Below are 14,164 nucleotides of genomic sequence, written 5' to 3'. Positions count from 1 at the left end.
TACAATTGTTAGAATTTTATAAAACTTAAATCATAGATTTATATCAGCAATGTCTTGGACGAGTTCAAACATCAGTGCCGATCAATAATTTTTAAAAGAGTTATGCCCTTGGAAATCATTATATGGAAAATTGCCTTATGAGCGCTCTAATGTGTACAATTCTTGTCAGATTTTTATGAAATTTATATTATAGGTATATATCATCAATGTATTTGACGAGATCAAAAATCAGTGCCGATCAATTATTTTTAAAAGAGTTATGTCCCTTGAAAATATTGATTATATGGAAAATTGCAATGTTAGAACTCTCATGTGTTCAATTCTTACCAGAATTTTATGAAACTTATATCATAGGTTTATATCAGCTATGTCTTTGACACTTTCGAAAATAAGTTCTGATCAAACATTTTTAATGAGTTATGCCCTTTGGAAATATAAATTATAATGGAAATCACATTTCTCTAAAGATTTAATTAAAAGTTTTAAAGAACAAAAAAAAAGTGTTTTTTTAGTTATTGCTCTTGTACCTTGGATAGATCAAATATATGCAACGCGGGGGACTCTGTTCTTTTATCGGAATTAATCCAATACATTTTTTTTTTTTTCGAATTAATTTGCTTAATTCATTGTTTATGTCAGAGAGTAGATATTGATTCATTTTTTATACGACTGCAAAAAAATTTTGTGGTCGTATATTGGTATGACGTTGGCGTCGTTGTCGTCGTCGTCGTCCGAAGACACATTGGTTTTCGCACTCTAACTTTAGTTTAAGTGAATGGATCTCTATGAAATTTTACCACAAGGTTCAATGCCACAAAAGGAAGGTGGGGATTGATTTTGGGGGTTATGGTACCAACAGTTAAGGAATTAGGGGCCAAAAAGGGGCCAAAAATAAGCATTTTTGTAACTTCCAGACATAACTTGTGTGTTAGTGTATGGATCTCTCTGACATTGTACCACAAGGTTCCATATCACAAAGGGAATGCTGGGATTGATTTTGGGGGTAATTGCCTCCAAATTTTAGGAATTAGGGGCAAAAAGGGGGCAAAAAACAAGCAGTTTTCTAGTTTCATGACAATAACTTGTGTGTAAGTGTATGAATCTCTCTGACATTGTACCACAAGGTTCCATATCACAAAGGGAATGCTTGGATTGATTTTGGGGGTAATTGCCTCCAAATTATAGGAATTAGGGGCCAAAAAGGGGCAAAAAACAAGCAGTTTTCTAGTTTCATGACAATAACTTGTGTGTAAGTGTATGGATCTTTATGAAATTGTACTGCAAGGTTCCATATCACAAAGGGAAAGCTGGAATTGAGTTTGGGGGTAATTGCCCAAAACGTTTAGGAAAAAGGGGCCAAAAATAAGCATTTTTCTAGTTTCCAGACAATAACTTGTGTTGAAGTGTATTGATCTCTCTGAATTTGTACTGCAAGGTACCATACCACAAAGGGAAGGCTGGGATTGAGTTTTGGGGTGATGAATCATAAGGGGGTTCAGAAAATTGGGGGGGGGGGATTTTTTTCTTTGAAATTTTCCATTTTAAATTGGTTATTTCTGATTTATATATAAAAGCAAATAATAATGATATGGTTTGAATAGGTAAATTGAAATTTTTTTAAGTTCTTAGACCACATTCATTCTGTGTCAGAAACCTATGCTGTGTCAAATATTTAATTACAATCCAAATTCAGTGCTGTATCAAGCTTGAATGTTGTGTCCATACTTGCCCCAACTGTTCAGGGTTCGACCTCTGCAGTCGTATCAAGCTGCACCCCAGTGGAGCATTTTATTCTATTATTTTTTTATATAAATATATTATCTAGTTCTAAAAGGAATGCTTCCTATGAATTTATTGACTATCATGTGAGGTCAGTTCACACTGTATGAAAACATCTTTTTTTACCTTGTCATTTGTTTACAATTTCAGTAATATTTTATTTCATGATAATTAAAGGTTAAACAGAAAATATTAATTACTTAAGTTCATTAGCACTCATATATAAGAGCTTATATGACATATCACTTTTCAACATTGATTTCTTATCATGTGACACATATACCTGTAATTAATGAAAATAAGAAAAATCCAATTAGCCTATTGGCAAAATGATTGGTATAACTACATGTGTAGACTTGTTTATTTGTCCATTCCATTATAATAATAGGATAAAATCATCATGGTATTTGTATTTGACAAAAAGGATTTAATCAAGTAAGTGTACATGTATATATATATTGTAGAACCCTGTTTTATATATATAAATATATTATATAGAGAGACAAAATAGCTGTTCTGAAAGGTACTCCATCTACTTGCCACTATGCATCATGTACTGTGTTACAACCCTAGATCAAGCCAACGAGGAAAGACATTACATCAACCACAGAAAGCTATATTTTAATGTAGCCTAGGTGGTCGAGTGGTCTAGGGTGCTGGACACACATTGTCACAGAAGCAAGGGTTGGAATCCTGCTGAGGGAAGAAAAACAATTTGCTTACACAAATTTGAAGATCTAACATTGTTGGGCTAAATTTGAGACGAATTATATATATTATGGTGTTAGCCCTGTATAACCATGTGTTATCCGATGGAGAATGTCTGTCATAAAGTTGTCACATGATAAGACTTTTATATATATATATATATATATATATATAAATCAATTAAATAATATCCTTCAGATGTGCTAAAGTCATAAGTCTGTCCAAGGATTTTTATAAACCACACAGATCAATAGTCTGTCAATAGGGCTTTAAACTTCAAAATCTGCTGAAATAGCCTCATTTTGAGATTTTGTCATTATTATCTAAATATTAGACAAGGCTTTATCAAAAAAGATATTTTGCTCAAAGATGTCATTTACAAAGATGCCAATGTGGGTAAGATTGTTAGCAGGTTTCATCTGACCTTGACCTTTTTTCATGGCTAATTGGACATTGTTTAGTTTTTGTAGTTTAGTCTATTTCGTAGATACTATTAGCAGTAGGGCCACTATATTTAGTGAATGTAAGGTAAACATGTCCATCTGGCAGGTTTTGTATGACCTTGACCTCTTTTTTATGTTTACTTTATCAATGTTATGTTTTCGTGATTTTGTCAGTTAATCAGATACTATAAACAATAGGTCAACTATATTTGGTGTGAATGATTGTCTGTCTAGCAGGGTGGTCTGACCTTGACCTTGTTTTCATGATTCATTGTCCAATGTTCAGTTGTATGTATTGTTTCACATAATACATGTATCCTTGTTCATATTGTGTAATAACATTTTTCTTCTTTCTTTTTCAGTCCATCATCTGATCCTTTTGGAGACAACAGTATGAGTGGACCTCCTGGAAGGTATAAGCAGATAATAATACAATTTATTAACAATGTTTTTACAAAATTTTAGGGTATTGTTAATTAAAACTGGTTATATTAAATGTTGATTTTGATTGGACAATTTTTAAAAACCTCTTGAAAATACAAGGTGTAATAATTTGAAACTTTACACACTGGTAATTGATGATTGATGATTAAAATCGTAATTTAATGTTGATCCTTGGGTTAACATGGTGGCATTGATGGTTCACTGTTCCAATGAAAGCCTTAATGAAAATACCTTTTTGGTCATCTACTCTGAAAGCACCTGCTCAATTTTGCAAAACCAAACTTAGCAGAAATGATATATGGAAGGTCCTCTACAATCATGCCAAATGGTCCTTGTTTGGTTCAAATTGGATAAAAAAAAATTAGGCTGCTGTAGACATTCTATTATTCAATTGACCAAGTTTTAAAACAAATTTGAATTTTGTTATGGCTGTATTGTTCATTATGTTGTCACAAAGATACCATATCGGTCACTGACAGCAGTGTTTTTCCTAGAGGTTTTATGCATAGTGGTGCGCCCATGCATTACTTTGGACTCCCATCCTTCAAAATTCATGACCACCATCCTTTCAGTCAATCCCCCATGCATTCAACAAAATTTTTTAGTGTAAACACTGTTGGTCAACAGGTGATCATAACTATAAATGGTATTCTTTATTCAAGATGCTTATGCAGTGAACTAGTGTATTATAATTTTTCATTACAATTTGTTTAATTCTTTAGTTGTTTCAAGATAAAGTCAAAATGTGTCTTTATTCTATGGGGTAGAATTTTTGGTGGAAATAATACTTGAGATCTCCATTCAAGTACTCAAATACTCAGATTGATGGGTTATAAAAGTTTTAAGTGTAAAGTTCCCTTGTTATTGTTTTTTCACTTCACTGTTTGGATCATTGAGCATTACAAATAAGATTTTAATTAATCAGTTTAAATTTTTTATGACTATACGTGAATCGGGTAAATCTGGGTATGAGAAACCTCTGATCAAATATTTTTATCAATAGTTTCAATTGATGTGCATTTTTAAGGTACTTTCATCTGCCAAAGCAATATCAAGCGACATCTTAAAGGAACATAAGTCAATTTTATGTATATGTATATAACAGGTGAGCAAGACAGGCTTCTTGGAGCCTCTAGTTAATCTACTGTGGATTCATTTATCCACGAAAAATAATGAATCAACAGTATTATACTTGAACTTCTTTTTTCTTTATATTTCAGTGTTGGTGATGATTACAATAATGCAATGAAACAGCAAAAGCTAGAAAAAGAGGTATGAAGTGAGATTTAAGAAAACTTGACATCTCAGAAATTATGGATTTCCCATCTTTTTAAAACTTGAGATCAATCGATATTGTCAGATTTATTTAAAAAAAAAAGCCTTATATCAGCAATTTTTTTTTTCAATTTTGAATTTTTATAATAAAATCAAAATTTTATCAATAATCACCACAATGAAGAAAATAAAGGTTGTTTCATATGCAGATTAAAGAAACAATTATCAAGATTGTCTCTTATAAATATAAATGAACTCAAATGCTATAACAGTGTCTGAATTGAACAACAAATTTTGAATTTGTTAATATTTGAAACAAAAGTGAAAATTAAAATCAACTTTCTCAGTCACCCCAAAAAAGAATGAAGGTTAATAGTCATAGATGATACATTATTTCAACAATGATAACAAAGTATGGTAAACTTTATAAATTTGTTTATTCTTGCCTTTCAAGTTGACAAACTTTTTACATTTTCAGAGAAAAAGAATTGAAGACCAAAACAAGAAAAAAAGACAGCAGTTAGGACTGTTCCAGCCAAATGAAGATATCGGACGACCTAATTCTGGTGGTCGTAGGAGAGGTCGAGAAGAACATCGCCCTTTAGTGGGTAACTCTAAACCCTCCACACCCACAAGTTTTGGTAAGACATAAATAATATTACTTGGGGCCTCGGTGGCTGTGAGATCTAGGTAGTTTATCTAATGTATCACTAGCATGTCAACACCTGAGATGAGGTCGACCCCACATTTGGCAGGTATGTTCGACTCCAATATTAATTGACTAGAAAAGTCAGTTTTCCTGCTGAAGGTCGATGGTTATCTCTGTGGACTGGCCTTCCTCCACCAATAAAAAACTGATCGGCACGATATAGCCAATAGTGCTGAAAGTTGCTATAAACACTTAACTAATTAAATGTGTTCATTTGATTAAGATTGGGGTGTTGAGTCTTATATTTAGCTTCACCTTAGTAAGTTACTTTTTTAGTTAAGATAATATTATTTCTTTTGTCTATTGGTTACTACTTTACTTGAATAGTAACTGTATTAGATAAATTATTGTTTGAAAGTTTCCATTGATACTTTCTCTGTTATTGAAAATTTTGAAAACAATAGAAACTTAATGTCACTGAAAAGTTTTTTGTTAGACACTTATTGGTGTTGTTACTACAATGCAGATTGGCGTAATAATATGGTCATCAGTGGAGGACTTGGTTTTATATCTGATTTAACCCCAGTTAGTTTTCATTATATGTTAATGGAACAGTAGTTTATTACAATACCCAAAACTTTGAATTAGATCAATAACATTATCAAAATATGTTAATCAGAAAACCACTGCTAAAAACTTGAGAACTTTTAGGTGTTAATGATATTTGAATTCAGGTTTTGTATTTCAGAATATGTTAATCCAGCTGCATATGAGGACGAATCATTTCCAGAACCACAGCGTGACACAGTTACAGTGTTGAACGTTACAACAGATAGTCACAGTGATGATAGTGATATACCAGAAATATCTGCAGGTCAGTCATAATACTAATAATATTTCTCTTGACCGACCTCAGGTCAGTACATCGTACCCTTCATTGAACAATTACCACCATGTTAATACTTCTCAAAGGTCAGTCATACATCATATATGGATTAGAATATTGCCATTAGACCTCTGCTGTTTGATTTTAACAGTAGAAAGATATTTACATTTTGGTTTTAAGAGATAGCTCTATACCTTTGTAATTTATCTACAGTTTAGTTGTAAAGGATATTTCTACAAATTTAGTACAATATCTACAGTTTAGTTGTAAAGGATATTTCTACAAATTTAGTACAATATCTACAGTTTAGTTGTAAAGGATATTTCTACAAATTTAGTACAATATCTACAGTTTAGTTGTAAAGGATATTTCTACAGTACAATATCTACAGTTTGGTTGTATATGCTTGTAATTCAGGGATTATCCACATTTTGTTTGCAATAGATAGTTCCATTCATTTAGTGAGATATGTACAGTTTGTTTGCAAAGGATAGTTCTATTCATTTAGTGAGATATCTTATTCATTTAGTGAGATATCTACTGTTTGTTTACAAAGGATAATTCTTTTCATTTATTGAGATATCTACAGTTTGCTAACAATGGACAGTTCTATTCATTTAGTGAGATATATACAGTTTGTTTACAAGGGATATTTCCATTCATTTAGTGAGATATCTACAGTTTGTTTACAAGGGATAGTTCCATTCATTTAGTGAGATATCTACAGTTTGCTTACAAGGGATAGTTCCATTTATTTAGTGAGATATCTACAGTTTGCTTACAAGTGATAGTTCCATTCATTGTAGTAAGATATCTACAGTTTGCTTACAAGGGATAGTTCCATTCATTGTAGTAAGATATCTACAGTTTGCTTACAAGGGATAGTTCCATTCATTGTAGTAAGATATCTACAGTTTGCTTACAAGGGATAGTTCCATTCATTGTAGTAAGATATCTACAGTTTGCTTACAAGGGATAGTTCCATTCATTGTAGTAAGATATCTACAGTTTGCTTACAAGGGATAGTTCCATTCATTGTAGTAAGATATCTACAGTTTGCTTACAAGGGATAGTTCCATTCATTGTAGTAAGATATCTACAGTTTGCTTGTAATTGGTAGCTCTACACATTTAGTAATATATCAACATTTTGGTTGTAATATATTGTTCCATACAATTAGTGAGATATATACATATAAAAATAAGGAGATGTGACAATGAAACAATTATCTACCAGAGTCCAAATGATATGGATGTTAGCAACTGTAAGTCCTCAAACATCCTTCAATAACAAGAAAAAACCCATATGGTATAGTTGGATTTTTAAGGTCCATCCCTGACAAAATGTAAAACAATTCACGAGAAAACGAGAAAAATCAACAGCCTGATTTATGTCAAAACAATGAATGAAAAATGAAAATGACAGACAGCAACCAATGACAACCACTGAATTACCAGCTTCTGACTTGGGACAGGCACAATAAGAATGTGGTTGGGCTAAACATATTTATGAGTGATCAACCTGGTAAAGTGGTGTAACAGCACAACACAAGAACAAACTGAAAAATCAGTTAGAAATGGCTTGACTTATCATATTGGCATGAAGCACAACAATACATCTAACATAAATACAAAAGACACCAAGTAGCTATCTAAGAGTACTTGCAGTTATTGAAGGCTAGTTTAAAGCCAATTTAAACTAATAAACGAATCATGTTCTCCTAGACAATTTGGTTGTGAGGGATAGTTCTATACATAGTAAACAGGATTTTATGTTTGCAATGTTGTCTTTACTTTATTACTATTATAAGAGGAACAGGAACATTTGAAGAAAATTGACAGATAAAACTTGAATACATACTTGGTTTATATTTTGTTTTTATTAAGACATTTGTCTCTTGCAGGGTAAGTCTAAATCAACATTTCAGTCATTGCTTTCTACAGTACCCTTTTTCGGTGTTGATATTTTGTAAAATTATTGTTTTTTTAAGAGTTATTTAGTAGATAGATATGTTTTATGATGTTGTCAGTAAAAAAAGTTGACAAGTTTTCTATTATCTATCCCTAAAAGTATTTATGATTTATATGCTGATTTAATATTTAAGATGGCTGGAACTATAAAACAAAATTCATATAGGGTCCTAATGGAAATAAATATGCAAACATTTAAATGAGTTTGTACTATGCATTAGCATAGATAATTAAGTATTGAGTAAACTGCCGACTGTGTGAAACCCTCATGGGTAGTCAAGGTCTTTAAACACCCCCTAGTAGTAGTAAAGTAAACTGTCTTGTTCCAGTGTATGTATCTCATTGGATGTTTTATGGTGTGGGTGTGTCATACTGTCCTTCTGTAGAAAATTTGTTTAGGCCCCGGAGTCACAAAGTAAAAAAATCCTCTAAATAATAGAATGCTGAGGCGGCATTAAGCAACATCAATCAATTAATCTTAATAACAGCATCAGATGTATGACGACAGATTTGCAAACTACTTAACAATTTCCAAGCTGTAATGTGTGCACATTGAACTCTTCTGTTGTGACATTAGGCAGTCATATCATAATGGGATAAGCATAGACCTCTAAGACCAGCTGTTTTAGAGAATTTTATCATCAAATTAATTTTAAGATGAACTGCATTGAATGGAATATTTTATTTCTATAGTTTTTTCCTTCTTCTTTTGTCTGTGCTATGTTTTACAGGAGCTGGAATGTTTCCTGCTTTGTTTGTCGGTATTATGTTTTACAGGAGCTGGAATGTTTCATGCTTTGTTTGTTGGTGTTATTTTTTACAGGAGCTGGAATGCTTCCTGGTTCATTTGTCTGTGTTATGTTTTGCGGGAGCTGGAATGTTTTGTCCTCGTTTGTCGGTGTTATGTTTTACAGGAGCTGGACTGTTTCTGCTTCATTTGTCAGTGTTATGTTTTTACAGGAGCTGAACTGTTTCAGCATCGTTGACGTTGTGTTTTTACAGGAGCGGGAATGATTTCTGTTTCTTTCATGACTTGTACATTCCTTAATAAACAATGTAGGAATCTCCTGTTCTCAACTTTTTATTGATTTATTTCCATTTATTGCACAGTTAATGAATTAACAGGAGAGAGTGACAGTGTTTTTATTGAATTATATTTGTTAAAGGATTAAGAGAAAGGTGTTCTGCCATTGAAATGCATCATTCTCCATGCTCAGTTGGTATTACGTCGTCCGAAGACACATTGGTTTTCGCACAATAACTTTAGTTTAAGTGAATGGATCTCTATGAAATTTTAGCATAAGGTTCAATACCACAAAAGGAATGTTGGGATTCATTTTGGGGGTTATGGTACCAACAGTTAAGGAATTAGGGGCCAAAAAGGGGCCAAAAATAAGCATTTTTGTAACTTCCAGACAATAACTTGTGTTTAAGTGTATGGATCTCTCTCTGAAATTATACCACAAGTTTCCATACCACAAAGGGGAGGTAAGGATTTGCTTTGGGGGGTTATGGCACAAACCCGTATAGGAATTAGGGGCAAAAAAGGGAAAAAACAAGGGTTTCCTGGTTAATGGACAATTTAAAAGCAGTGTAAGGGAGGTAATCCAAAACAAAATTGTACAATGTTGGATTACCTCCCTTACACTGCTTTTAAATTATCTATTTAAGACTTTTATGATGTATTTAAATTGGTAATTATGGTTGCAAACTCCATTGGAAATATTTGAATTGAGATTATGACCATATCTTGAGGGAAAGAATTTTTGTTTTTGGAAAAAGGGGGGGAGGAGGGTAAAAAAGAAATTGTGGGGGGCAATTTTTTTTTTTGGGGGGGGGGGGGTGGTCAATACGCAACAGCATAGTGTATTTTACAAAAGCAAAAAAAAAAGTGTGCTTTACTAGTGACTAGTACATATTTTTGTATGTGTGTCAATTTGAATTTTTCTTAAACTGGTCTTCTCATAAACTAAAATAATTGATTATTAGAATATTTTTATCAATATATATATGTTCATTTATACAGCATTAATAAATGTAAAAATAGGAGAATTCTGTTTCTCTAAAAGAGGATGCAAATATAAATAAAAATAAAACAACGGAAATTTTGCATGCTAAAATTTATAATTGTTGTTGTACAATGGAAATAAGTCTTGCCATTAATTTGCATGGTAATATTATTGCATGTTTGTCCTAAATATTTGGTGCAGGTGATGATATTCATACTAAAAATGGAAAGAAAAATAAACATGCTGGTCAGTGGACATTACCGCCACCATCAAAGGATAGTGTTTCTTCACAAAACACAGATCCTAGTAGAAGAAGCCTAAGTAGGAGTCCTATTCCTCAAAACACTTTTGAAATACCAAACATAGATCATCAACAACATTCACCAAAAACAATGGAATACTCACCACAGGATTATAATGGTGATAATGATGTCTCTATTCCTATGTTAGAAGGTATTGGTTAATAGGTTCTTTGTAAAAACACTTGTCATAACGGTTCATTACTAATTTAAAATTAATGCAAAACCTCAAAGAAATTTTTTTATGTACTCAATTTTCCAAAAAGGTATCATTTTATATATGCATATTATATACATGACTGACATGACAAGTGTTTATATCTAATAATTATAATGATATTATACTACTAATTTTAGTAATTAGGTTTTAGGCTTTAAAACTAACTCTGCTAGAATTTTTGGTGAAGGTTTAAATGGATGTTTTTTCAAAGTTTGTTTCTTTTTGTACAATTTGAGCACATTTTATGTAAATTCATGCTTAATGTTATTAGGTAAGAAAATATTGTGTTTTATAGTCCTGACACATCTAGTTTATAAATTCATAGTGAATAATTATTATCTTTTGCTTCAAATTTGTACCAAATTTGGCAAGTAATTTGATTCAGGGTTTGTTGCTTGTACTGTGTGGATGCAGTAGAATGTGTCCCCGTGCTTGTAGTGTTTGCCCTTATATTTTACAGTTATGGGTTTTTTGCTTGTAAGGGAGCTGTCTACTGTTAGTTTTTATACGCCCCTTTACGGGACGTATTATGGTATACCGTTGTCCGTCGTCAACATGTCGGACATTAACTCAAAAATGCTTTAACCAATTTGCATAAAACTTTGGTGAATTGTTTATATGTATTGACGTGAGCTCCCTTTCGTTTTTTATAAAATTTAGATTTTACGTTTCCGAGTTATGGGGTTTTATTCATTAAAAAAAGGTGGATTTTCCAGTTTTTGGACAATAAGTCAAAAATGCTTTCAGCGATTCTTATGAAACTTTGGTGAATTGTTTGTATGTATTGATGTAAGCTCCCTTTAGAATTTTATAAATTTTACATTTTACATTTCTATGTTATGGGGTTTTATTCATTAAAAAAAGGGGTGATTTTCCAGTTTTCGGACAATATTTCAAAAATTCTGTCACCAATTCTCATGAAACTTTGGCGAATTGTTTATATCTATTGACGTAAGCTCCCTTTTTATTTTCATAAATTTCTAATATGACATTGAGAATTAATTGAACTTTATTTGTTTATAGTCTGACAACAGATTTACTAAGTATTGCACAACAGCAAGAAATCTTTAATTGAATATAAATTCAATTCATATAACCAATTTCAAGTTCTTTGACTACATTTATTCAGAAACCTATTATATGTCAAACATTTAATTACAATCCAAATTCAGACCTGAATCAAGCTTGAATATTGTGTCCATTTTTGCCCCAACTGTTCAGGGTTGGACCTCTGCGGGTGTATCTAGCTGCGCACAGCGAAGCAGTTTATTATTATTACATTTGTTCTATTTCTTTCATTTGAACTTTGGTGGATAGTTGTCTATTTGGCAATCATACCACATCTCCTTGTTTTTATATTGAGATGGTTTATCTGTACTGTTACAATTACATTTCCAGATAGCTATCACTGCTTACAATAGTTTTACCATATTGAAATTTTCTATTTTTTCAATCTTCTTTGAAACCACTTGCTAATATGAATTTGGTTTACAACTTTACACTAATTTTGACAGGAGTAGCATTAATATTGTACCCTTCCAGAATAGAATTGATTGACATTGAATTTCCAAAAGAAGACCATAGTTATTGCTTTGGACCATATGGGAAATTTCTAGATACTCTTCATTTTCTTACCACTATATCCAAAAAAGTTGTTTTCAGGATGCTAACTCATTATTTTTTAAATCAGATTGCAAACTTACTTGGACATATGTCTCATACATGTATAACATGTATTATGAGAAGAACATTCCTATTGATTTTGCGGTTACCACTAATTACTTAAGGTGGTACATAACACTACAGGGAGATAACTCTGTAAAAATCAGCTGAACGTTTTAATTCAATTCTATTGTGAAGGAAATATTAAGCTTCTCAATGATCAAAATTAATGTTTGTCAAACTGCTATATATCCAATGAAATTTTTACGATAAAATTTGTGGTTCAAGTTTTTTGAAATTTTTTTATTTGTTTCAAAGGGTCAAAGTAAATATTATGTCAAAATTTTATGAAAATTAAACGAGCCAAATTAATTTTAGTCAAGGTGTTTAGTACCACCTTAAACATGGAAATTTGTGCCAAAAAGTGGTTTATAAATGCTAAATTAAATACGACGTATGGGATTGCAACCTTACTTGGATATATTGTCACATATTATGAGAGGAGGATCGTTTTTTTATTCATTTTGAGGTCACTATGTCTAAGGTCAAAGTCATAGTTACTAAAAATAGACAGAAATTTGTACCAAATAGAGGTTTCTTGATGCTTAATCCATTACTACATTAGGGATTGTATAAATTTTACTGGGAATCGTCATCAAATATAATAAGGGTAAGATCTTTATAGATTTTGAGGTCACTATTTCAAGTTCAAAGTAACTAAAAAAAGGCGAAAATTGAAAAGTGGTTTCAGAATGTACAATGTTTCATATGGGATTGCAACCTTACTTTAATTTGTTGTCATATGTATTAAGAGGGTCAAGAGGAAGATGCCAATTAATTATGAAGTCACTTGCTATATGGTCAGGGTCATAATGAATAAGACAATGTTACTGTTTACAATTATAATTTATATGGGGTTGAGGGATACGTGAACTTGCTCACCTAAGATTCTTTAATAAGATGATCTTAGGTTTGATGGCAGTAAGCTCAAATTTGATTTTGAAAATTTTACTTATTTTATTCCTTTACTGATATCAATTTCATGTGTAATATTGATAAAGAACATCCTATTTTTGTAAGTTTGTTGATATGAATATAAACCAATCTGACAGGCAAACAATTGGGATTGCAGAACATTAAATTTAGATAAATCAGATTGATAGGTAAAATAAGGTAATGAAAACTCTAGAAACTTAGGATTTCAAAATATAAAAATGATAGATAGTTTTTGAAATAAAACACATAATATTTCAGACATTGATTTATAAAATTTGCTTTAATTTAATGTTTGCCGATTGAAATGTAATTAACCTTTTGTTTTATAATAAATAGACATTCTTGAATAGAGGGTTGTAAGACTCAAGTCTGTACTTGTTCTTAGATGTTGATATCTTGGGTTCACCATTGAAGTATATATACAAACATGGCTACTGCAAATCATTTAGTTGTGAAAGAGTTGAATGATTTGACAGGTGAATTACAGGCTGTGACAAACCCTGGATTTTACATGGAGGATCCAGAACTCTTTGATTTTAATCTTGGTAAGACTTTTGTACTACAGTCTGCAGTTATAAAATATAAATGTTTTATGAAAAGACTCTCCCAACAGATTTAATTTAGTATTTAAAAAATTTCCAAGAATAAAGAACATACATAATTTATAGCATATGAAAAAAATGCCAGCTTGTGAGACCATCTTCTAATCTTAGTTGATGTAGCATTGTGGAAGAGATTGAAATATATATAAATAGATACATGTTATTTCTTTTGAAGAAAAAAATGAAGTTGTAATAAAAATGGTTTTCGTAAAGACAAAACTA

The 14,164-nt window shown here is 31.5% G+C and overlaps 1 protein-coding gene across 7 annotated transcripts in view; it reads left to right on the top strand.

Annotated features, from left to right (window-relative positions):
* LOC127724674 (tubby-related protein 3-like) overlaps nucleotides 1-14,164 on the top strand; it is a 76,139-nt gene that overhangs the window by 28,299 nt on the left and 33,676 nt on the right. For 4 of the 7 annotated variants that reach the window (XM_052231718.1, XM_052231716.1, XM_052231715.1 and 1 more), the window contains exons 2-6: nucleotides 3,293-3,343; nucleotides 4,595-4,646; nucleotides 5,128-5,290; nucleotides 6,047-6,172; nucleotides 10,365-10,616. In XM_052231718.1, coding sequence (XP_052087678.1) covers nucleotides 3,324-3,343; nucleotides 4,595-4,646; nucleotides 5,128-5,290; nucleotides 6,047-6,172; nucleotides 10,365-10,616 — 613 coding nt within the window. In that variant the 5' untranslated portion in view covers nucleotides 3,293-3,323. Of the gene's footprint in view, nucleotides 1-2,164; nucleotides 2,215-3,292; nucleotides 3,344-4,594; nucleotides 4,647-5,127; nucleotides 5,291-6,046; nucleotides 6,173-10,364; nucleotides 10,617-14,164 lie in introns of those variants that run through there. The other 3 variants (XM_052231713.1, XM_052231717.1, XM_052231719.1) reach the window with 3 other exon arrangements.

Source organism: Mytilus californianus, unplaced genomic scaffold (genome assembly GCF_021869535.1).
Source record: "Mytilus californianus isolate M0D057914Y unplaced genomic scaffold, xbMytCali1.0.p SCAF_14, whole genome shotgun sequence".
In the NCBI taxonomy this organism is placed as follows: domain Eukaryota; kingdom Metazoa; phylum Mollusca; class Bivalvia; order Mytilida; family Mytilidae; genus Mytilus; species Mytilus californianus.
The sequence above is the reverse complement of the archived record's forward strand: the minus strand, read 5'-3'. Positions and strand labels throughout refer to the sequence as shown.